Source organism: Triturus cristatus, chromosome 12 (genome assembly GCF_964204655.1).
Source record: "Triturus cristatus chromosome 12, aTriCri1.1, whole genome shotgun sequence".
NCBI lineage: Eukaryota > Metazoa > Chordata > Amphibia > Caudata > Salamandridae > Triturus > Triturus cristatus.
In genome coordinates this window covers 290,681,201-290,707,387 of record NC_140595.1, presented here as the reverse complement: position 1 = coordinate 290,707,387, position 26,187 = coordinate 290,681,201, and the positions used below count along the sequence as shown (strand labels likewise).

The 26,187-nt window shown below is 43.9% G+C and overlaps 1 protein-coding gene across 3 annotated transcripts in view; it reads right to left on the bottom strand.

The window, feature by feature from the left end:
* KATNB1 (katanin regulatory subunit B1) overlaps window positions 1-26,187 on the bottom strand; it is a 558,599-nt gene that overhangs the window by 90,085 nt on the left and 442,327 nt on the right. For all 3 annotated transcript variants that reach the window (XM_085640093.1, XM_085640095.1, XM_085640094.1), the window contains one exon: window positions 345-421. In XM_085640093.1, the coding sequence (XP_085496219.1) occupies window positions 345-421 (77 nt within the window). The remainder of the gene's footprint in view (window positions 1-344; window positions 422-26,187) is intronic.

Below are 26,187 nucleotides of genomic sequence, written 5' to 3'. Positions count from 1 at the left end.
TAGATGTGTTAGCCTATGCTGTTACCTTCAGCTGCTGTTCATACTTAGTAAATCATGCAGATTTTCTTTTCCCTCCATTTTGCAATTCCTCCCTATATGCAGAGATCTCTGTATTCCCGGAAAAAAAGTTATAGCTAACCTACGAGCTCCCTCCTACAATCTTACGCATGAATATCAGCTAGTACTGAAATCAGACAGGGCAAGAACGAAATATTTTTATTTCCTACTTGCAACCTCAATTTCCTTTGGAAATTCACCAGCATTTGCTAGTACACATCGTCCAGCCACGCCGAGTGTGGAACAATATTAAATGTTGCTAATGTATAGAGGCAAGGGATACTCACGCTTTCTGATTGACTATGTTCAGTACATCCACCATAACCGACAAGTCATCAACCCTGATTGCAGAGTCCACAGAAGTCTAGTAACAAAGAGAGACAAAAGGTCATAATCCATTAGCAATCATGACGTTGAATAAATAAAGCCAAAATTAGCCTCCAAACAACACCAAGGTTTGCTTTGCTTAATGTCCTCGCCAATCTATACAAAAAGCTGCTATAAGATCATGCAAAACATTTGGAAAATAAAATGAGTAGGAAAAAATGCAAATAAGGGCTGTGGTGAGGCCCTTTGGTAACATCCAGTCCAAACACCACTACTGGTGGCGTGATAGGATGTTTAAAGAGCGAGTTTTAATACTGGAATAGTAGAGGAGGATTTAGATCATGTTGCAGCTGCATTCATCTAGGGGTGAGTGAAAGTGTGGCATTAGTAGCGTAAGAGTTGATTTATCAGGACAAAGCTGTTAGCAAGGGCTGTAAACACAGGCACAATAGTGCCAGTCAGAAATGAGGTACGGTAGCAGAGTTTTGTGATTTCTTTGTAATTAGCTTGCAGTGAGTTTATTACAAGCCAGAATTAATAAGCATTAACAGGGCCTTGTGAGGTCTCCTTAATGAGATACAAGGAGTGTGCATGGAATGGCAGAGGTGCTTGGGTGTCTTAAATCGGGACTATGAATCGGTGATGCAGATAAAATTATCTGCACTGAGAAAACAATGAAGGCAGTTTGAGGTCTAGAATAGGAGTAATTTTACAGGCTGAGCTTAAGCAGCATTCTGCAGTAGGTACATCTAAAAGGAGCTAAAAGTTAGGACTGAGCTGTCATTTTAAAACTTGTATGTAGATCCATGTTCTAGAATAGGGGCAGTGCTGGAAATCAGTACCAAGGTACACCAGGGATATTGAGGGTTAGATTAAATATAGGTCAGCAGTTAGGAACCCGTTATAAGATAAAGGGAGTCAGATCATCTATAAAGAAAAGAAAAAAGTAACTTTTGAAGAAATGTTTAGTATTTTCACGATGGAACAGTCAGGATTACGGGACGCTCAGAGGAAATTAGGCCGTCTTGGAAAAAATGATTGGTGATCTAACTAATACAATGACAGGAAAAGCAACAACCTATAAACTGTAGCATCAGAAGCATTTAAAAATAGACATGAAGAGGTGGGGGATGGCAGTGACCACCAAAACAATATGTCTGATCAAAAAGAAAGGCCAAAACCTCAAACAGAGCAATATTTTCAGTTAGTCTGCCTGGTATTGCAGGGATGGGGTGCAAAACTCCACTTCACCCCTCCTGGGACAGTTTGATCCACAACTCAATGAATGGCAGGTGAGTCGGTTTAGGGCTGGCAGCAGCTACATGGTGGCGAGTGGGCAGTCTCCTCACATATTTCCTTCTTTAAGCCACTTCATGCAGGGCCTGGGAAGGGGATGGACATTACCTTCCTCACATAGAACAATACGCTGCAACAATAATCCCAGCAAGGGCAAACAAGTCCTCTCATAGATCATCCGCCTTGGGGCTAAAATAGCCTTTCTTCAGGAAGCACATCTTCCACCTAATGACAATCATATGCAGCTGCTTGGGGAGTGCACCACTACTTCTCCTGTTATAGCTCCTACTCTGTGGAGTCTCCACCCTCATTTATAAAAGTGTCCCCTTCTCCCTCCATAAGAGCCACTCAGACTCGAATGGCCGGTATTTGATTCTATATGGCACCCTTGCTGACAAACGTGCTGTATTGGTCAACATATTTGCCCCGAACACAGACGATCCAGAATTCTTTTAGGGGCTCTATGCCCATATGGGACTTGCAGACGCGGACCTTCTCATTTTGGGTGGGGATTTGAATATGGTGCAACACCCTAACATTGACTTCACCAGCCACCCAGCCAAGTGGCAACCCCGATCGCGGGAAGTACTTCAACATATCGTAGACACTTACAACCTACATGATATTTGGCGTGCTCGATACCCATCCATACCAGGTTACACCTTCTACTCCGCTCCTCACAATATTTGGACAAGGCTAGATTATTGGCTTCTCTCTGCAAATGCTTTGCTCTGGACCACAGGGGCCAAACCCTTACCATGAACCCTGTCAGATCATAGCCCTGTTCTCCGGACTCTACAGATTCCCTACAGATGTGTTTGAGAGTACCTGGAGGTTTCATGGTGAGGCTTTGCTTGATCCAGTCTTCAACAGCGAACCCCACGATTCTATAATTGAATACTTTGCACTCAACTCGGGCACAGTCTTGACTCAGGCGGTTCCCTGAGAGGCTTTAAAGCATATATCCACGGGGTATGCATATCTAAGCATATAGGTATCCTGCGCGATATCCGCTCCCAGTTACAACGCATTGAAACTGACCTCTGTGAAATAGACCTAGCCCACTAAAAAGGCAGTGACGCCCAACTGCATTGGCACTCAATATTGCTGACTGAATTTCACGATTTGCCCAATAGGGAGCTCGCATATTTGGGGAAACACACTAGGGCTCAGCGCTATGGTGAGGGGGAACACCCTGGCGACACCCCTGCACAAACGACTCTGTTCCAATCGCATAGGTAGCTATGTCACTGAGTTGCATACGGCATCTGGACCCTCTGTTTCATGTGGCGAAGAGATTCTGGATGAGTTCTAACCTATTATGAAAGCCTTTATACATCCTGCATACCCAACGACGCGCTAGACATCCCCCCCGCATGCCTCCGCATCACTTAGCTATGTATACTGAATACCTGGAGGCTCGCGTTTTGCCACCCACTCTGTGCGAAGCTATACTCACACTCCTCCTGAAGCCTGGCAAGGATCCCCACTTATGCACCCCCTACCGCACCCTTTCCCGCCTTTAATTTGGACAATAAGATATTGGCCAAGGCCCTCGCTACCAGCTCCCAGCTGTCCCAGCTGATGGCGCAAATTATATCCCATGTTCAGTCTGGTTTCATGCCTCACAGATCCACCTCCCTTAATTTACGCACCACCTTTGCGGTGCTCAACAACATTTCACCCACAACACCTGCCATAGTTGCCCTGTTGGAGGTCAAAAAAAGGCGCCTGACTCCTTTTAGTTGCCCTTCTTGAAAGCAGCTTTGATCCAACTGGGACTCCTTGCCATGTTCATCTCCCTGGTCATGTTCTTATATTCTAGACCGGTGGAATGCCGGCGAGTCAACGGTTTGCTAACGGATGCATTCCTCTATTTCCACTCCTCTTTATCATTGTAATGGATCCCTTAGTCTGGCACCTTCAGGAGCACCACATGCACCGAGGCCTCCAGCTCTCTAATGGCCCCCTTCTCCTTTCCCTGTATAAAGATGACATTCTGCTGTTCATTCATCATCCATCAGATAACCGCTCTTCCCTTATTCAGGAAATAACATGCATCGATGACTTCTCTGGGCTCCAGATTAACTGGACTACATCCGAACTTTTCCTCATTATGGATGTCTTCTGCCCCCTCTCCGTGGATTATTCCCGAACTTAGCCCGTGGATAGCAACAAACGCCCCAGTAACCATCTCCACAGAGACAGAGACCAGATAGTCCAGCTTAACTATGGTCCCGCTATCGATGTCCGTGCAACTGAAGTGGACCGTTGGATTAAACTCCCTCTTCCATGGCGGGACAAGTAGCAAAATAACAATGATGGTTCTCCTACGCTTTTTGTATATTTTCTTGAATATCCCTATTCCGCTCACACAGAACTTCTTCAACACCCTAAGTAGTCTCTTAATACGCCTCATCTGGGCTGGTTGCGGGTGGAATACCCTTACCCTTCCTTATGACCGCAGCGGTTTTGGGGTCCCAGGCCTCCACATCTATAATCTTGCAGACCAATGCCATTATGTACATCGATGGTATCACACAGATGACCGCATACCTTACCTAAAACCAGAGAGAGACCAGCTGGGGGACCTTGCTCACTATTCATTTCTGCCAAAAGGTATTTCGAGAGACTACATGGTCGTGCAAACAATCTCCACAATGTGCTGGGCCTGGCGGAAACTCTGATGGGCCCCCTCTACTCCCCCGCCCTTCCTTTAGCTAACAACCCCTGGCTACAACTCACACGTGAAAAACTAGTACAACACACCCTGCACCGCCACTCTCTCTACACCATGAGTGACATTTTCCCTGAATGCCATTTCCTGGCTCATGCCGATGATAGTCGCGTTTAGAATACCTCATACATGGACCACTTCATGCTTCAAAGACTGCATAATAACCTACACTTTATTCTTTCCTCTGACACCCTACCCCCAGATGCCTCCCCAAGGACGCTTGCTGTCTTGGATACTGATGTAGTAGACAAGTTGGTCTCCAGGTTATATCGACTCTGCACAGCCATGAACCCCGACTCTACTGCTCACATCCGGGAGGCTTGGATGTAAAGCTGGGCTTCCCACTGACAGACAAAATGTGGTGCTACTGATGTTCACAAACCAAACGTATTTCAGTCAATCACAGACTTAATTTGCTACATCTTAATTCCTTCTCGAGTACACATCTCACCCTCAGACATCGCAAAATTCACCCTCCACGTTCTGACTAATGTCCCAAAAGTTTCTGCCCAAACGCAGCTTTCACACTTCTAACATGGACCTGCCCACTGATTCGCCTTTACTGGACATCTATTTGTTCCTACATCTCAGCAATGACCCGACTCTTAGCACTTCTAGGCTACACTAGAGTTATTCCTAAGTCTGCTCGACTACTTGTGTCAATGGCACTTCTGCTTGCCAAGTGCGAGATTGCAGTGCATTGGGGTAGCAGCCAGGGTTCCCACCTCTGTAGGCTGGCTCAAGTGTATGACATATGGAATGAGCAGGGATTAGAAGCAGCTACAGCCACTAACATCCAGACCTAAAGATTTCTGGCAGTCCCTATGGAACTACCTCCTCACCCTGGATCCCAACACTCTAGATTAATCATCACCTTCGTCGCAACCATCCCACAGCCCCCTTCCTCTCGCTTTGCATCATATGCATTTCCAAGGATATGGCACTGTTCCTCCACCTCCATGTATGCAGTATATATGCTTCTGACAACGCCGTGTTTATGATGGTTCCCTCGCTCCCTGCTACATCTTTATTGTACCTCTATATGATGTGCTTGTTTGTTATGTTGTTGTTGACATGGCTTTTCATGTATAAAAACCAATGAATGCATTTAAAAAATAATTAAACTACACCTTTTGACTTAAATGCAACCTGAGATGAATGGAGCAGCCCACACCTCGCTCCAGATGCTTCATTTGAGCATCAACACCTTGGCTTTCAAGCAACATGTGGAAAGCAGGAGATACAATAAAACCAAACAGATAAAGTCTACTCTTGTCAACTGCCAGCAAAAATATACCAGCTGCTATGCTTTAACTGACGAGTCCCAGGGTATGGAGTCTGGAGGGGAGGTGGCATTACAAAGAGAGAGAGGAAAGTGGGAGCAGTGATGCGAAGGGAGGGAGCAGCACAATGTGGGGAAAGAACACATGCTCTCTCATGGAGTGTGCAAACAACAAGAAAAAAAGTAGTTCCCTGAATTGAACTGTCATAAAACCAAGTCACATAATCAAAACGAATGGAAAAGAAGATAGCTTCAAGGAAGGGGCAAATACAAAAAGAAGAAAGTAAGCCATGAAATAAGAACCAACTATATGAAATTGATAAGACGATGGTAAGCAATAGGCTGGCCCAAAACACAAAGTTAATATTGGTATCGTTATGATGATATACCCTATTGCAGAGGTAGTAAGGATAATGTTACATGCCCAGTAAGCACCTGTTCTTGGCATGTAGAGGTGTAGATTCACATGCTTTGCATACTCCTGCCATCTAGTGTTGGGTCTGGATGCTTGCAAGTTGTTTTTCTTCGAAGAAGTCTTTTCAGTCACAAGTTAAGGTGACTCTTCCTTTCGGTGATAGTGCACATAGACATCGACTCCATTATCAGAATGTTTTCCCACAGAGGGTGAGAATGGAGTTAGTAAGTGTAGAATATAGATGTGCATGCGTATGTACTTAAATTAAGAAATTGCAACAATTATAGGTTCTTGGGGAGGCGGGTGGGAGCATGTGAATCTACAGCTCTACATGCCAAGAACAGATGCTTACTGGGTAAGTAACATTATGCGTTCGAGGCATGTGAGCTGTAGATCACATGCTTCGCATAGATCATACAGCAGTATACTCCCAAAGCGGTGGCTAACCTGTAGCTGTTGCAGTTGTTTGAAAAAGTGTTTTAAGCACTGCCTGGCCTTATTGCCTCGCTAACACATCTACACAATAGTTCTTGGTGAATGTGTAGGGGGAGACCATGTTGCTGCCTTACAGATGTCAGCTAGGGGAATATTCCCTAAGAAGGCCATAGTAGCCCCTATTTGCGAGTGGAATGCGCTCTAGGGGGTATTATCAGAGTTCTTTTCACTCTCACATAACATATTTGGATACATTTTACGATCCCCCTTGCTAAGCCTGATTTAGATACGGGATTGCCCTTGTGTGGTGGCAAAAAAGCGGTTTTGTCTAGTGAAATTCTTTTGTCCTTTCTGCATAATATATTAAAGCTCTTCTAACACCTATGTGTGTAGAGTTCGTTCAGCTACAGAATCAGGTTGAGGAAAGAACGCAGGTAACTCAACTGATTGATTGATATGAAAAGCAGAAACTACTTTAGAAAGAAATTTGGGATTGGTTGGAAGAACCACTTTGTCTTTGTGAAGCTGAAAGAAAGGTTCTTGAATAGTTAATGCCTGAAGTTAACCAACTCTCCTTAGTGAAGTGATTGCAATGAGAAAAGTAACCTTCCATGAGTGGAACTGTAATTGACACCTGTGCATTGGTTCAAACGGTGGACCCATTAGCCTAGTAAGGACTATGTTTAAGTTCCATAATGGTGCAAGTGGAACTCTTGGTGGTAACACTCTTATAATTCCTTCATAAAGGCTTTAATCACTGGTACTCTGAATAAAGATAAGTGTTGTCTGTTTGTTAAGTATGCAGCTACTGCTGCTATATGCAAGCAAATAGATGTATAGGCTAGAACAGATTGCTGTCAATGTAAGAGATAACAGAATATGTTTTGCACTGAAGCATCAAGAGGATTGATATTGTTATTGTTGCAATAGATAACAAACCGTTTCCATTTTGCTGCATAACATGCCCTAGTAATAGGATTTCAAGCGTCTTTGAGGATATTCATACAGTCTGGTGGTAATTGTAAACAACCAAACGATGACTTCAGGAGCCAAATCGCTAGGTTGAGTTCTTTTGGATGCCTGATTTCTCCATGGCTCTGAGTGAGGACACTGGAGTTGAGATGCAGCTTTTGGTGTGGAACTACTGAGAGCTCTGGCAGAGTGGTGAACCAAGGTTGATGGCCCATGTGGGAGCTATGAGAATCAGTTTGAGGTATGTTTGTCTGAGCTTTCGAACTACCAACGGAATGAGTGGGAGAGGAGGAAAAGCGTAAGCAAATATCCCTGACCAATTCCAATTCCAATTCCAAAAATTCTTTATTTCGGTCATATAGACCATAAAAGATGCAATAAAAACATTACAAACATTAAACATTATTAAAATACATTAAAATAAAAACGACTCTCCCAGCGAGGAGTGGTTTAAAATGCATTTAGACTGTTCTTTAAAAAGTTCAGGGGGCTTCAGACAATTTTTTCTTTCTGATCAGCCATATGGCCATAAGAAATTTGGAAACAGCAAACACAATGTGGCCCAGAGTACTGGTTTTCAAAATCCTGTATGCTTGCGCATACTCTCTGAACCCCAGGTTCTTACAGAGTGGTGCTATCCAATATTTTCTGGGCCTTTGGTATGCAGGGCACACAAACAAGATGTGGGGGTCGTCTTCCACATGGTTGTTACAGCAGGGACAAGTTTTATCGCCCCCATTGGTCCACTTCGAGGTGTATGAATTGATAGGTAGTGTGCTATACCTCCATTGAACAAACAGTTTCCTTGCCAGGATGGGAAAGATAAAATCCATAAAAGGTTCAAAAACATAAGAATTTTTGGATTCTAAAAATCGCAAGGTTAGGGTGCCGCTATTTTGAGCGTCCATCAAATGTGCAAGGGACCTGGCTTTGTAGATTTGTGCCAGAGCTTTGCGCGAGATTGTACGGCAACCTCGTGCAGGGTCCTCCCACAGGACACGGAGATTAATGGCAGATAGTTCGTTTTCCACAAAGGTGAGCCAGGGGATTTTGCCACTGGAGTTTAAGCTCATGACATGGGTGAGATCCTCCCTATAATGATGGAGTTCGTCCGTAGACCAGAGCCTGTGCCAGAACTTCACTGGCTTAGACACAAGCTCCTCTGCAATAGGGGGGAGACCCATGTCCATTCTCAAAGGCTGGAGTGGCGTGGCACTTGGAAGGGCTAGAAGGCGCCTTAGAAAGCTATTTTCCACTATTGATAGGCCCTTCACCGTTTTATGTCCCCATAGCTCACTGCCATACATGGCCGCAGCCTTGGCCTGGGTCTTGTAAGTTTCAAGGGCCGGGCTTATGGGCTTGAAGGAAGAAGTGTTAGCCACTTTCAGGATTGCACCCGACAGTTGGGATAATTTGGCCTTGGATCGTACTATCTGTCGATCCCATGCCAAGTTCTCCTGCAGTGTGACCCCCAGATATATGAAGGTGGACACCCTCTCAAGGCTAGTGGTCCCCAGGGTAGGATTGGGCCTAGTTTTAGTTGGTGGGTTGAAGATCATGAACTTGGTCTTCTCTGTGTTCACCTCCAGCCCATGCTGAAGACAGAAAAGACCAAATCCATCCAGGATCCTCTGGATCCCCATGGGGGATTTTGAAAGGAGGAGGGTATCATCGGCAAACATAATTGCCGGTACCCTCCTACCTGCCAAACAGGGGGCGTCGTTGTCCTTAACGTTTTCCAGGTGTGAGATGACGTTATTGATAAATAAACAAAACAGGGTCGGTGCCAGGACACAACCCTGCCTCACACCTTGACGCACAGGGAACCTGGGTGAAAGTCTACCATCTTTCCCACACCTAACTTGCGCATAGTTGTTCTCATGCAGCCTGGCCAAGATGTTAAGTAGCTGGGGGGGGATTCCCAACTTTTCCAGCACCTCCCAAAGTTTCCTGCGCGGGACTAGGTCAAAGGCTGACCTCAGGTCCACGAAGACCATGTACAATCTCCCACCCTCGATCCTCACCGTCTTCCAGTAGAGGAGAACTAGGCGGAAGATCTGGTCCATGGTCGACGTGTTTTTCCTGAAGCCAGCCTGCAGGGGACTCAAGATGTCATTTTCCTCCACCCAGTCTAATAGATGGTTCAGAATAAGACGCGCAAAAAGCTTTTGGGGAACATCTATCAGGCTAATAGGCCTATAATTTACAGGACTCAAGGGCGACCCTTTCTTATAAATTGGGACTATTTCAGCCCCTAGCCAAGAGGAAGGGATTGCCATACCTCCCAAAATAGCATTGAAAAGGACAAGAAAGTACGGGGCCCAAATGTCAGGGTGGTATCTGAACAAATCACCGGGTAGCTTGTCCAGCCCCGGTGCCTTCCCCAGCGCTAAGCCCTCCAGTGCTAGCTTCATATCCCTGACCAGTTTATCCACAGGGCATTGCCTTTGGAGGGCGGGTGTGGGAACCTGGAGGCGAAGCTTGGGCATTTTGAGCTGAGGCGAACAGGTCTATGTGAGGAAATGCCCATTCCTGAAAGTAAGGGAGGAGAATCTGGGGATGAAGTTCCCACTCGTTAATGTGATGTCTCTGTCTGCTGAGAAGGTCTGCAATCTGACTGTTTATGCCTGGAAGATGTTCTGCCAGGAGATCGACTTTGTGGTGTATAGCCCATTTCTAAATGTCTTCTGCTTGGCGTGACAGTTGGAGAGAGTGTGTCCCACCCTGTTTCTGTATATAGTACATAGCGGTCATGTTGTCTGTGCGGACTAGGACTGCTTTGCCTATGAGGCGAGTTTGAAAAGCTCTGAGTGCTAGAAACACTGCTAGTAGCTCTAGGTGATTTATATGGAGACTCGTGTACTTTAGACTCCATAGCCCTTGAATTGTGTGATTTTGTAGGTGAGCACCACAACCAGTGAGCAATGCGTTTGCTGTTAACACGGTCTGTGGAAAAGGGTCGAGAAAGGGCCACCCTTTTGATAAATTTTGTGGGTTCCACCACTTCAGAGAGCGATGAGTGCGGCCACCTACCAACACTAGATCGGACAACTGACCCTACGACTGGTTCCACTGACTTGCTAAGCAATTGTGAAGGGGACGCATGTGAAGCCTTGCGTGGCGAACAATTACGATTCAAGACCCCATCATCCCTAGCAATTGCATGAATACTCTTGCTGGCAATGATTGGTTGAGCTGAAACTGAGTTAGAAGGGACTGAATACTGTGAATTCTGGCTGTATTGTGAGAGGCCAGAGCTTTTGGAGCATTTATCGTGGCTCCCAGATATGTTTGTGTGCTGGAAGGCTAGAGGTGAGACTTCAAGGCGTTCACTGTAAATCCTAGTTGGTGAAGTAAGTGAATAGTGGTTTGAGTGTGTTGGAGACACATTTGGTAAGTGCTGGCTTTGATGAGCCAGTCGTCCAGGTATGGGAAGATGTGGATGCTCCGTCTTCTTTGATGGGCTGTGACTACTGCCAGGCATTTGGTAAATACCCTGGGAGCAGTGGTGACTCCAAACGGTAGAATTGGTAATGGTGACCCGCTAGCATGAATCTGAGGTATTTGCGATGAGAGGGATAAATTGGAATGTGGAAATATGTGTCCTTTAAGTCTAGAGTAGACATAAAGTCGCCCTGCTGTAGAAGTGGGAGCACTTGTTGAAGTGTCACCATGTGGAAATGCTCTGACAGTATGTAGTGGTTCAGTTCCCTGAGGTCTAGAATAGGTCTCAAGGAGCCCTCCTTTTTGGGAATTAGAAAATAAAGGGAGTACACTCCTTACCCACGATATTGTAACGGTACAGGAACTATGGCTCCTTTTAACAAGAGAGACTGGACTTCCTGTTTGAGTAGGTGTAAATGTTCTGATGACATTTTGTGAGAGCGTGGTGGAATGTTTGGAGGATAGTTGGTAAGCTCCAGGCAATAACCATATTGGATAATTCCTAACACCCATTTGTCTGTGGTGATAGATTGTCAAATGGGGAGAAATTGTAGAAGATGTCCTCCGACAGGTGACAAATGATCGGGGGGGAAGTGCAGGCAAGTCACGGCTTGTTAGGGGAGGGGGAATTACGTGGTGTGGAACCTTTGCCTCTACCTTTGCCGTTGTTACCTCTGTACCCTCCTCTAAAGAAACCTCTTGTGGAGGAAGATTTATCGTTGCCTTTGTACGAGGGGGTAGTATTATCGGAGGACATGGTTTTTGACCCTCCATGATAGAAGGAGCGACGAAAGGAGCCACGATTAGAAGGGAACTGCAGAGCTCCAATAGACTTGGCTGCTTCTGTATCTTTTTTAATTTTTTCCAATGACTTATCGACTTCAGGCCCGAAAAGATGCTCCTTTTCAAATGGAGTATTTAAAATAGACTGTTGGACCTCAGGTTTGAAACCAGAAATTCTTAATCATGCATGCCTCCTTAATAACATACTATTGTTGATCTCTATAGCTGTGGATTCAGCAGCATCTAAAGCACATCTAATTGATGAATTGGAGATGAGCTCCCCTTCCTGCACTAAATCCTGAGCTATTGCTTTGTGCTCATCTGGAAGATATTGGAGCAGTTGCTCCTTTCCATCCCAGTGTGCCCTATCATACCTGGCTAGTAGGCCCTCGGTGTTAGCAATGCACCAATTATTTTCTGCTTGGGCAGCTACTCTTTTACCAGAGGTGTCTAACAGTTTTGACTCTTTGTCTGGAGGGGGAGCATCCCCTGTAGTTTGTGAAATGGCCCATTTACGGGCATTAGAAACAACCAGAGTCTAGTGGTAATTGCCCTTTAAAAAAAGCTGGATCTGAGGGACCAGGCTTGTATATTTTGTCTATTCTGGGGGTGAGAAAACGGGCACGCCTTGGGTCTTTAAAAATATCATCAGCATTTCTCATCCTACCTTTGAGCATAAGTAGAGTCTGGCTAGCCCTTTGTGTGATACTGAGTGTTTCAAATAAGAAATGTTCCTCTAGAGATTCCTTGTGTAAATGTACTCCATGATATTCTGCAACTCTAGCAAGTAATTATAGATATCCCACATTATCGTCAGGAGGGGAAGGCTTTGCAGGGTAAAGATCTGGGTCGTTATCTGTGGGTGAATCAGTGTTGTTATCCTTCCAGGGATCTATTGGTAAAATGTTGTTCACCCCGTCTCCCTCATCAGGTGGTGGTGGAGTTAGTTGGTGTAATGAGTAAATGCTCCAATGGTGGAGAAGGTGGTGCAGGGGAACGTAGTGAAGGAGAAGGAGGAGAGGGGTTAGTACCTAAATTCTTCTTCAAAGGAATATGATAACATGTGTCCTCTGATTCAGGTTTGAGCTTCTGAGGCAGTTTAGTAAGGACATGTCCTGTATGAGGGTTTATATAAAGTTCCTTTTGTTTTGGGTCCGATTTTGGTGGTGGGACGTCGAAAATCATATCCTGTGGCTTCGGAGGAACATTTTTCGGTTTCGGCATCTAGGACTCGGGTGCTGGGATTGAGTGACTTTTGGGCGTGGAGGATTTTGGTTCCGAAGCCGTCTTTAATTTCGGTATCAATGGTTTCGGCTCTGAAGAGGTTTTCGGTTTCGAGCCTGAAGGTTACGGCTTGGTGCCTGACTTTAGCCAACTCGATCCCAAGCCGGAAGGCTTAGTAAAGTGTTTCGGTGCCGAGCCGGAAGCTAGGGGTGGAACCAAAACCTTTGGCTTGGGCTGATTTGGATTTTGGGGGAAGAGGTGTTTGGTACTCATGAGACGTTGACCTTGTGGTAAGTAGTCTTCTATCTCGGAGTCCGATTCCGGAATAGATACAAGTTCTTCTTGTTCTTCCTCGGCCCCTTGTGCGTCGAACTCGTGCTCGGATCCTTCACGGAAGATGTCCAGCGTGTATTCAACATTTTTTTTTTTTAAAAACAGAGTTTCTTTGTCAAACAGCACATATGGAGCAGAGCTCTGTACCCCAGAGACATCTGCATAATAAACTTACATCAGCATGAATTTGGCTTTTACAATAACAATCCAGGAGAAATGGAATGCAATCCAAATAAAGAAAAAAAAAACACTAAGAAAAAATAAAAAAAATAAACCAAAACAAAACAACCCTCCTCCCGCCGCACTAGTCTTCCCAAAAATAGCACACCATTAGAAAAACATCCACCCCAAGGGATGTAGCACATTATTGCACCTGGAACTGTACCTTGCACCAAGTAGGAACTTAAGCTATATCAGATGGCCCTGGCGGAGAAACGGGTTCCAAATATATACCACGATAGTCCGCCCATCGCTTCCAAATTTTAAAATGCTTTTGCGGGCACCTCCTTGCTGTAAAAATTGGGATCTCCAAACCCATGCAAAAGTACAGGCCATTCTTCCACGTAGTCAAGGAGGGCGCTGTCGGCACCCTCCATGACTTTGCAATGTCTCTCTTGGCCAGGGTAAATCCCAGTACCATAAGATGACATTTGGATATGTTGTGAAAAACAATGAGAGAGAAAGGGTTTTCTTGGGGGGTACTCCTATTCCCCTTAGATAAATATCTTGCAAACAAAAGAAGGAGTATGCCCTCTGAGGTCAAATGATACCTCCAAGTTTAAGAGAGGTGTACTGAAAGGGACAATCCTTTTGTTGAAGACCCCTCACTCACCAACCTAGTTGGTGACATGCTTCATCATCGGGGTCCCACCCAGAGGCCGAGTGCCATCTGGGTGTGCTGCGACACCTGATTACAGTGGAGCTGGTGTTATTTGTGTGTGCAAGTGATTGTAGTGTATTAAAATTTGGTCAAGTATTTAACTCTGTAAAAAAAGGTTTTTAATCATAGAGCACTTGATCAATGTTAAAAAAGTCAATGGGGATACCCTATAGGGTTAAATTGGCCCGTGGTATCTATTAATAAAGTGTGAAGTGGGTGAGAAAAAATATATATATATGTGTAGTTGGTCATATATATGAAAAGGTCAGGTCTACATGTTTCAACCCTGGTGGAGAAAGTCTCCGGGTTTTCTTCAGGACCGTAAGTGATGGTGCTAACCAGGGTGGTGTACACGCACTAAGGTGTACCCTGCCCTTGGTTAGTGGTAAAAAAATCCTACTGAGAATCCAGTTGGAATAAAACCTGTGGAGGAAAACAGAAATGAAATATACTTTTTATTTGTATTCTGTAAAGCATTGCTGATTTCAGGTACCTCTCAGTCACTAGAAAGTGATACTATGCCGTGGTTGTGAAGTTTTATCGGCTAATCCAGTCATCCATTTTGTGGTGAAAATAGTGTATATGTGCTCCATTTGTGGAATATGATTTGCATCCATCAAAAGTGCGCTTACACCTTGCTCCAATCATACACTGTTGTGACCAACAGGTGAGAGAGTGCATTCGCTCGGTAACTTACCGGGGTGCACGTGAATGGCGTTGTGACAATCAGGTGACTAACATCTAACATTCGTGTAGTCACTCCGTGTGTCCACAAATAGTCGTACAGGTGATTGTGTGCACTTATACGATACTTTGTGTGGCGTACGTAACTAGCGGCGAGTGATCAAGTGAAAATCACAAATGTCATTCGTCACCAGTGAAAACGCACCGTGCCAGTATTCAATTTATACCGACGACTGGTTAAAATAAGGTTACAACTGACTAGCATACTCAACACGACAACACTCCTGAAACAACCGTGCATGGGGCGAGAAAAATGAAATGAAATTCCAAGGTTGGGCTTACTGGTAATGCGGGAAAAAGATGCCTCGAAAGTGTCGAGAGCACGGACAGAAAATTCACCTTCAATCTGCCGGGGAAAAGGTGTAGAACATAAGTAGACCGAAAGATCGATCCTGAGCGATGCGTGGTGCCCACCCACGAGAAGTCCATATTTACTTACTTGGTGAAAAGGAAGATCAGCTATTATGCCTACAACCGTGTCCCGCCACCGCGTCCCGAGAAATGCCCGGGATGCGGAGAGGAACCGGTGGGGCGTGTCAAGTACTTCCTGGTTGTCCGCGATAGGCTGGGAGTCAGCCAATAGCAACATTGGTTCCCCTATACGGGCCAGTCGATGGAGGCGTAAGTGACAGCCTAGGACCGGTTAAAAAGTCGAAGAGCGGCATAGGCTCAATCTGAGGGGTGTGTGTTTGTTTATTAGACTCCATGAAACTACACGCATAAGGCGGTAGGGCGTGTCGAGTCCGTGATAGGCTAAGATTAAACAAAAGCCCAATGGATAGGGGCGAATGTGGCAGCCTAAGGTCGGTTGAGAGTGGCAGAGAGAAATAGGCTCAAAAGAGGGGGGTGTGTGATCCGCTCTATGAAAGCACACGCATAAGGCGGTAAGCTAACATCTAATGTTATATTAATGGAAAGCTTAGCGTCAGTATTAAGCTAAGGAAGGAATTGAAAATAATCCTCTCAAAGGGGACATATAAGTTGGTACACAGTAAGGTAATAGTAGGTGTCAATACCAGGCATACCTATCCTGATTTTTAACCCACACAAGACAACAGATATATCTATCATACTAAAATCAAACAATCCAGTATTTTTGATCCAGTATGTTTCTTTGGGGGACAGAACTGGTTTTTTGGATGGAAAAGTGTTAATTCTGTGCCAAAGGAAAGGTCATCTATTTGGAAAGAACTGAGTTCCATGGGATATTATCGTTCAGCCCTTTCTTGTGAGTGGAAAGTCTGTACACCCAACGTTGCTCTTTTTCAAAAAGTCTTTCTTGTGATTTTTCACCTGCTGTAATCTGTTCAATGACAGTCCATTTCAGATCGTTAGTTGTATGACCAGTTAGTAGGAAATGTTCTGTTAGTTTGGTCATTGTTTTTTTGCATCTGATTGTGCTGCGATGCTCGCAGATTCTTTGTTTGATTTTTCTGGTTGTCATACCCACGTATTGTAGTTTACAAGGGCACATGATTAGGTATACTACATTTGTACTATTGCAGTTAGTGTGAGCTCTCAAGGTCCATATTTTTCCTGGTTCCAGGTTTAGGGTTTTGGTGTTCTCTGTGAGATGACATACACTGCAATTGCCACATTTGTAATGACCGATGATACCAGGTAGACCCCATGCATTCAGAACAGTTGGTTGCTTTTGCAGATCTGTCGTTCTTGGGCGTGTATTCACCAGAGTGTCTTTTAGGCTCCTGGCTTTCTTGTAGGAAAACAAAGGTTTTTCCCAATTGAAGATCCCTGTATTGAGGATTTTCCAATGTTTATTGACCGATTTGGTTACTTGGTTTGAAGCACTATTATATGTGGTTACACAAGTTAGAGGTGTGGTGCCTTCTTTCGGAGGTCTAATTTCCAAAAGTGCCGCTCTAGGTTGATTGCGCGCTCTTTTTTCGCATTTGTTGAGGATCTTCTCCGGATAGCCTTTTGATTCAAGTTTCTTAGTTAAGTCAAGGGCTTGTTTTTTAAAGTCATTGATTTTACTGCAATTTCGTCGCAGTCTCAAATACTGGCCATACGGGAGATTCTCTCTCAAAGGCCTAGGGTGAAAGCTTTCAAATCTCAATAGATTATTTTTTGCTGTAGGTTTATAGTGGGTTATTGTCTCCAGGCGGTCCTTTTCTTTCGTGATCTCAACATCTAGAAAGACCATGGTGTTTCTATCTGTGGTGTGGGTGAATCTTAGGTTCTGGTCACAGGTGTTGATCCACTGACAGAACTCCACTAGGATGTTTTCTGGTCCTTGCCAAATTGCAAGGACATCGTCAATGTAACGTTTCCAAAAAGAGATGTATTTGAGGAAAGGATTCTGCTCGGTGAATATGAATTTCTTCTCGAAATTGAACACGTAGAGGCCCGCTACGCTCGGCGCAAATGTACTTCCCATAGAAGTACCCCCTATCTGCAAATAGAGGGTACCCTCAAATTCAAAGAAGTTTTTCTTTAGTGCTAGACTAGCACACTCCAAAATAAAGTTCTTAGGTGTTCGGTATGTCCAATTTGTAGTGTCAAGGGTATTCCTGAGTACTTCAATGGTATCATCCTGAGGAATGCTTGTGTATAAGCTCTCGATGTCAAAGCTTACTAAAATTGTTGTATCGTTGACTCTGATTTCTTCCAGGAGTCGAAGTAGACTCTTGGTATCTTGAAGGTATGTTGATGTGTTTTGTACAATGGGTTTCAGAAAAACATCGCAAAACTGGGATAGAGGCTCAAGGAGAGAACCTATACCCGAGACAATTGGTCTGCCTGGAGGGGGTAGCTTATTTTTATGCATTTTAGGCAATGTATAAAAATACGGAATTTTTCCTTCACTGCCAGTGAGGAACATGGCCTCTTGTTTAGAGATGTCGCCTTGAGTTTCTGCTTCTTCAATTAGAGTTGCTATTTCTTGTCTTAGACTCCCGGAAGGATCATTGGCGATTTTTTTGTAATTCCTTGCATCCGACAGTAGTCTCAGACATTCTTCGCAATAGGCTTCCTTGTCTTGAATCACTATCCCCCCTCCTTTGTCCGCCGGTTTTATGACGATGGTCTCACAGTTCTTGAGGCTTTCAAGAGCTAAATGTTCTGCCTTGCTGATGTTTTGAAACGGTTGTTGTGGTTTAATGTTTTCAATGTCATTAAACACTGCCTGTTCAAAAGTCGAGACCTCAATTGGGACAGTATGGGGGGGAGGAGTGAATGTTGACCTGGGTCGTAGGCCTGTTTCATTAGGATCAGCTTCTTGTGATCTTTCCCCTTGTTTTTCAAAGTAAGCTTTTAGTTTTAACTTGCGGAAGAAACTGGCCAGTTCACAATGAAGTTGAAACTTATCTAATCTCGCAGTGGGGACAAAGCCAAGACCTTTGTTCAGGACATTTTCTTCCATAGTAGTGAGTGGTCTACTCGCTAAGTTAATTACTAGGTTCGGCTGTTGCTTGGTCCTGCTTTCGCTTCCAGGGTTCTGCTCCGTGTGTTGGGGCCTGTTGGGTCCTCGTCTTCCCAATGGACTTGATTCGTCCCTCTTCTTCGGCCTCTTCCCCTCCTGCCCCTGCCTAAAAAAGGAGGTCTGAACGGGTTTGGAGGGAACATGGGCTGTTGGAAGGGTGGTTGCCAACCAAACATGGGATAGTGTTGTTGTGGGTTAAACGGGTTTTGGAAACCAGGCAACATTTGGGTATTGAAGGCAGGCCAGTTGGTTTGAGCTCTGTTCCTTCCTCTTTGTTTTTGGCGATAGCTGCTAGTGCTTGAGTTACTACTGGCTGTGGAATCATTGCTGGAAACATCTGAGTCCTTATCTATTCTGGTCGGGGGAGTGTAATCAGGATCAGAGTACGGGTAGGTTTTTACATAAGAAAATCTTTTCAGATCTTTTTGAAATTTTTGTACTTTCTGCTGAGTCAGATTTTCTTTGTACTCATTCATCTCTTTGTTAATTTCATCTAGTCTTTTTTTGTAACCAGATATAGTAGTTTTTAAGTGACTCTCGGTAAGTTGTATTTCAATTAAGATGGTTTCTGAGAGTCTCAATGCAGTTTTGATGATCAACACGATCCAGTCACGTGTGCAATGCCATGCAATTTGTGCCCAATCTCTTCTAAAGGTAGGGTCATCTAGAAAAATGCGAGGCGCATTAGTGACTAGTAGCCCTTTAGGTGCCATGTTGTTTCTTAGGTACTCTTTAAGGATTGTTCCATGGAGTATAGTTCTTATTTTGTTTCGTTTCATTTCTGTCAATTTTTCCCAATCTGTTGTCTGTGAAATGGTTTGTGCGATGCTGGCATCGGCAAATAATGAGGGATCTGTCAAAATTGCATCCACTTCTTCAGTGGTGTATGAGAGGCCTTGATTTTCGCCCATGGTTGCAGGAGTTTCACGAGTGTAAAGTATGGAGAGCAATACAAAAGAGTTGTGTCTCTCACAGCTGTGCGCTGCCTAGACTATGAAAAACAATGAGAGAGAAAGGGTTTTCTTGGGGGGTACTCCTATTCCCCTTAGATAAATATCTTGCAAACAAAAGAAGGAGTATGCCCTCTGAGGTCAAATGATACCTCCAAGTTTAAGAGAGGTGTACTGAAAGGGACAATCCTTTTGTTGAAGACCCCTCACTCACCAACCTAGTTGGTGACATGCTTCATCATCGGGGTCCCACCCAGAGGCCGAGTGCCATCTGGGTGTGCTGCGACACCTGATTACAGTGGAGCTGGTGTTATTTGTGTGTGCAAGTGATTGTAGTGTATTAAAATTTGGTCAAGTATTTAACTCTGTAAAAAAAGGTTTTTAATCATAGAGCACTTGATCAATGTTAAAAAAGTCAATGGGGATACCCTATAGGGTTAAATTGGCCCGTGGTATCTATTAATAAAGTGTGAAGTGGGTGAGAAAAAATATATATATATGTGTAGTTGGTCATATATATGAAAAGGTCAGGTCTACATGTTTCAACCCTGGTGGAGAAAGTCTCCGGGTTTTCTTCAGGACCGTAAGTGATGGTGCTAACCAGGGTGGTGTACACGCACTAAGGTGTACCCTGCCCTTGGTTAGTGGTAAAAAAATCCTACTGAGAATCCAGTTGGAATAAAACCTGTGGAGGAAAACAGAAATGAAATATACTTTTTATTTGTATTCTGTAAAGCATTGCTGATTTCAGGTACCTCTCAGTCACTAGAAAGTGATACTATGCCGTGGTTGTGAAGTTTTATCGGCTAATCCAGTCATCCATTTTGTGGTGAAAATAGTGTATATGTGCTCCATTTGTGGAATATGATTTGCATCCATCAAAAGTGCGCTTACACCTTGCTCCAATCATACACTGTTGTGACCAACAGGTGAGAGAGTGCATTCGCTCGGTAACTTACCGGGGTGCACGTGAATGGCGTTGTGACAATCAGGTGACTAACATCTAACATTCGTGTAGTCACTCCGTGTGTCCACAAATAGTCGTACAGGTGATTGTGTGCACTTATACGATACTTTGTGTGGCGTACGTAACTAGCGGCGAGTGATCAAGTGAAAATCACAAATGTCATTCGTCACCAGTGAAAACGCACCGTGCCAGTATTCAATTTATACCGACGACTGGTTAAAATAAGGTTACAACTGACTAGCATACTCAACACGACAACACTCCTGAAACAACCGTGCATGGGGCGAGAAAAATGAAATGAAATTCCAAGGTTGGGCTTACTGGTAATGCGGGAAAAAGATGCCTCGAAAGTGTCGAGAGCACGGACAGAAAATTCACCTTCAATCTGCCGGGGAAAAGGTGTAGAACATAAGTAGACCGAAAGATCGATCCTGAGCGATGCGTGGTGCCCACCCACGAGAAGTCCATATTTACTTACTTGGTGAAAAGGAAGATCAGCTATTATGCCTACAACCGTGTCCCGCCACCGCGTCCCGAGAAATGCCCGGGATGCGGAGAGGAACCGGTGGGGCGTGTCAAGTACTTCCTGGTTGTCCGCGATAGGCTGGGAGTCAGCCAATAGCAACATTGGTTCCCCTATACGGGCCAGTCGATGGAGGCGTAAGTGACAGCCTAGGACCGGTTAAAAAGTCGAAGAGCGGCATAGGCTCAATCTGAGGGGTGTGTGTTTGTTTATTAGACTCCATGAAACTACACGCATAAGGCGGTAGGGCGTGTCGAGTCCGTGATAGGCTAAGATTAAACAAAAGCCCAATGGATAGGGGCGAATGTGGCAGCCTAAGGTCGGTTGAGAGTGGCAGAGAGAAATAGGCTCAAAAGAGGGGGGTGTGTGATCCGCTCTATGAAAGCACACGCATAAGGCGGTAAGCTAACATCTAATGTTATATTAATGGAAAGCTTAGCGTCAGTATTAAGCTAAGGAAGGAATTGAAAATAATCCTCTCAAAGGGGACATATAAGTTGGTACACAGTAAGGTAATAGTAGGTGTCAATACCAGGCATACCTATCCTGATTTTTAACCCACACAAGACAACAGATATATCTATCATACTAAAATCAAACAATCCAGTATTTTTGATCCAGTATGTTTCTTTGGGGGACAGAACTGGTTTTTTGGATGGAAAAGTGTTAATTCTGTGCCAAAGGAAAGGTCATCTATTTGGAAAGAACTGAGTTCCATGGGATATTATCGTTCAGCCCTTTCTTGTGAGTGGAAAGTCTGTACACCCAACGTTGCTCTTTTTCAAAAAGTCTTTCTTGTGATTTTTCACCTGCTGTAATCTGTTCAATGACAGTCCATTTCAGATCGTTAGTTGTATGACCAGTTAGTAGGAAATGTTCTGTTAGTTTGGTCATTGTTTTTTTGCATCTGATTGTGCTGCGATGCTCGCAGATTCTTTGTTTGATTTTTCTGGTTGTCATACCCACGTATTGTAGTTTACAAGGGCACATGATTAGGTATACTACATTTGTACTATTGCAGTTAGTGTGAGCTCTCAAGGTCCATATTTTTCCTGGTTCCAGGTTTAGGGTTTTGGTGTTCTCTGTGAGATGACATACACTGCAATTGCCACATTTGTAATGACCGATGATACCAGGTAGACCCCATGCATTCAGAACAGTTGGTTGCTTTTGCAGATCTGTCGTTCTTGGGCGTGTATTCACCAGAGTGTCTTTTAGGCTCCTGGCTTTCTTGTAGGAAAACAAAGGTTTTTCCCAATTGAAGATCCCTGTATTGAGGATTTTCCAATGTTTATTGACCGATTTGGTTACTTGGTTTGAAGCACTATTATATGTGGTTACACAAGTTAGAGGTGTGGTGCCTTCTTTCGGAGGTCTAATTTCCAAAAGTGCCGCTCTAGGTTGATTGCGCGCTCTTTTTTCGCATTTGTTGAGGATCTTCTCCGGATAGCCTTTTGATTCAAGTTTCTTAGTTAAGTCAAGGGCTTGTTTTTTAAAGTCATTGATTTTACTGCAATTTCGTCGCAGTCTCAAATACTGGCCATACGGGAGATTCTCTCTCAAAGGCCTAGGGTGAAAGCTTTCAAATCTCAATAGATTATTTTTTGCTGTAGGTTTATAGTGGGTTATTGTCTCCAGGCGGTCCTTTTCTTTCGTGATCTCAACATCTAGAAAGACCATGGTGTTTCTATCTGTGGTGTGGGTGAATCTTAGGTTCTGGTCACAGGTGTTGATCCACTGACAGAACTCCACTAGGATGTTTTCTGGTCCTTGCCAAATTGCAAGGACATCGTCAATGTAACGTTTCCAAAAAGAGATGTATTTGAGGAAAGGATTCTGCTCGGTGAATATGAATTTCTTCTCGAAATTGAACACGTAGAGGCCCGCTACGCTCGGCGCAAATGTACTTCCCATAGAAGTACCCCCTATCTGCAAATAGAGGGTACCCTCAAATTCAAAGAAGTTTTTCTTTAGTGCTAGACTAGCACACTCCAAAATAAAGTTCTTAGGTGTTCGGTATGTCCAATTTGTAGTGTCAAGGGTATTCCTGAGTACTTCAATGGTATCATCCTGAGGAATGCTTGTGTATAAGCTCTCGATGTCAAAGCTTACTAAAATTGTTGTATCGTTGACTCTGATTTCTTCCAGGAGTCGAAGTAGACTCTTGGTATCTTGAAGGTATGTTGATGTGTTTTGTACAATGGGTTTCAGAAAAACATCGCAAAACTGGGATAGAGGCTCAAGGAGAGAACCTATACCCGAGACAATTGGTCTGCCTGGAGGGGGTAGCTTATTTTTATGCATTTTAGGCAATGTATAAAAATACGGAATTTTTCCTTCACTGCCAGTGAGGAACATGGCCTCTTGTTTAGAGATGTCGCCTTGAGTTTCTGCTTCTTCAATTAGAGTTGCTATTTCTTGTCTTAGACTCCCGGAAGGATCATTGGCGATTTTTTTGTAATTCCTTGCATCCGACAGTAGTCTCAGACATTCTTCGCAATAGGCTTCCTTGTCTTGAATCACTATCCCCCCTCCTTTGTCCGCCGGTTTTATGACGATGGTCTCACAGTTCTTGAGGCTTTCAAGAGCTAAATGTTCTGCCTTGCTGATGTTTTGAAACGGTTGTTGTGGTTTAATGTTTTCAATGTCATTAAACACTGCCTGTTCAAAAGTCGAGACCTCAATTGGGACAGTATGGGGGGGAGGAGTGAATGTTGACCTGGGTCGTAGGCCTGTTTCATTAGGATCAGCTTCTTGTGATCTTTCCCCTTGTTTTTCAAAGTAAGCTTTTAGTTTTAACTTGCGGAAGAAACTGGCCAGTTCACAATGAAGTTGAAACTTATCTAATCTCGCAGTGGGGACAAAGCCAAGACCTTTGTTCAGGACATTTTCTTCCATAGTAGTGAGTGGTCTACTCGCTAAGTTAATTACTAGGTTCGGCTGTTGCTTGGTCCTGCTTTCGCTTCCAGGGTTCTGCTCCGTGTGTTGGGGCCTGTTGGGTCCTCGTCTTCCCAATGGACTTGATTCGTCCCTCTTCTTCGGCCTCTTCCCCTCCTGCCCCTGCCTAAAAAAGGAGGTCTGAACGGGTTTGGAGGGAACATGGGCTGTTGGAAGGGTGGTTGCCAACCAAACATGGGATAGTGTTGTTGTGGGTTAAACGGGTTTTGGAAACCAGGCAACATTTGGGTATTGAAGGCAGGCCAGTTGGTTTGAGCTCTGTTCCTTCCTCTTTGTTTTTGGCGATAGCTGCTAGTGCTTGAGTTACTACTGGCTGTGGAATCATTGCTGGAAACATCTGAGTCCTTATCTGTTCTGGTCGGGGGAGTGTAATCAGGATCAGAGTACGGGTAGGTTTTTACATAAGAAAATCTTTTCAGATCTTTTTGAAATTTTTGTACTTTCTGCTGAGTCAGATTTTCTTTGTACTCATTCATCTCTTTGTTAATTTCATCTAGTCTTTTTTTGTAACCAGATATAGTAGTTTTTAAGTGACTCTCGGTAAGTTGTATTTCAATTAAGATGGTTTCTGAGAGTCTCAATGCAGTTTTGATGATCAACACGATCCAGTCACGTGTGCAATGCCATGCAATTTGTGCCCAATCTCTTCTAAAGGTAGGGTCATCTAGAAAAATGCGAGGCGCATTAGTGACTAGTAGCCCTTTAGGTGCCATGTTGTTTCTTAGGTACTCTTTAAGGATTGTTCCATGGAGTATAGTTCTTATTTTGTTTCGTTTCATTTCTGTCAATTTTTCCCAATCTGTTGTCTGTGAAATGGTTTGTGCGATGCTGGCATCGGCAAATAATGAGGGATCTGTCAAAATTGCATCCACTTCTTCAGTGGTGTATGAGAGGCCTGGTTGGATCTACAGCTCACATGCCTCAAAATTTATTTTCCAATGTATGATTCCTTTAAAAGCACTAGCAGCAGGGATCTCTAGCCTGACAAAAAGCCTTGACCATATAATTGCACCTGTATGGACTGAGATGTTGGCATCATAACAGATGGATGGGCCATTATACCCAATAGTCATCCATTCGTACACTCCTTGAAAGCTATGGTGCTAACCAATAAAGGTACTTCCTTCTGGTTTAACTCAAGGTATTTTTTGTTACAATTACCTGTATCCGGTCATTTATCCAGTACACCTTTTATTAAGAACTCCCTCGCACTAAGAGTACAATCTTGCCTGGGTGGAATGAGGTTGCTGATGATGAAGCATACCACAAATTGTGCGCGAGGGTTTGTCAATCAGTATATTTTGCACATAGGCACCACCTAGGGTAGTAGGTTGTTGTCCCAGTGCGGTATAACCCCTTGCACCATTACATCATTTTGTAATGTGCAGTATTAGTATTGTACACAATAGGTCTTTGACAATAAGAGCTGAAACCTGTCTGTAGGCGAGAAAGAAGAATAACTGAAGTAAACCAGAAGACTTTTATAGGTAGTGAAAATGATCAACTTTATGTAATTAAAAAATAAGCAAGGAAATACAAGTTACACAGACTACAAAGAATAAAATGAGTTTCCACTACTGAAGCATTGATAAGTACAAAAAGGACTGCCCTTTAGCCATTTTTTTAAGGCAGTGAGATGACAGCTCTGAATTTCACGAGTCAGCTAGTCATAAGACATGTGGGCCAGTAGTCCCCTTCTATAGCATTGGATTTGTCGCCCAGAAATAAAAAGATTCACAGGGATGGGATGTTATTTGCTAATAAAGGGTAGAGTCTGAGCAGAATCTCTTAACCATTTCAGCAGTGTACACCCCAAATTAGGGTTTAAATTGTTTTTGATTTAAACTGTTGCAAAAAGTGACAGGTTTCTGATATTAGTAGGCTAAATTACCCTATCGTCAGACTCGATGGAAAAATAATAAGCTGGAAATTAAAACTGGCAACCAGGAGACTAAAACGAAGAAAGCGGAGATATGTATGCACACTCTTCCAAAAATAATAAAGATGAAATAAAAAACAAATGCAAGGAGAAATTTGATTCTTTTCAATGGTGTGAGAATAACTTGAAATGCAGTCAGAATGCAAGAGATAAGAGCCTCGGGCCACATGGAGAGCAGTATATGTGAGATACCCTGCTCTATAAATTTCAATATTATTATTATTTTATTTTGCAACATATGTATGGACATTACAATATGCTTAAGCTAACACCACAACTAGAACCCCTCGATGAATCAGAGGTCATCGCTCCATCAGCCTTGACTCACAAAATGAGCTCCAGCCAATCTGAATGCCTTTGACCACATTCTACTGCGTCAAAAACACGCTAAATTGCATTACTCGTAGAAAGATTACCTGCGCTGACTATGTGACGGTCATCCAACAAGTTCAGTGCCTAAGTTCGCCTGGGACATTAGA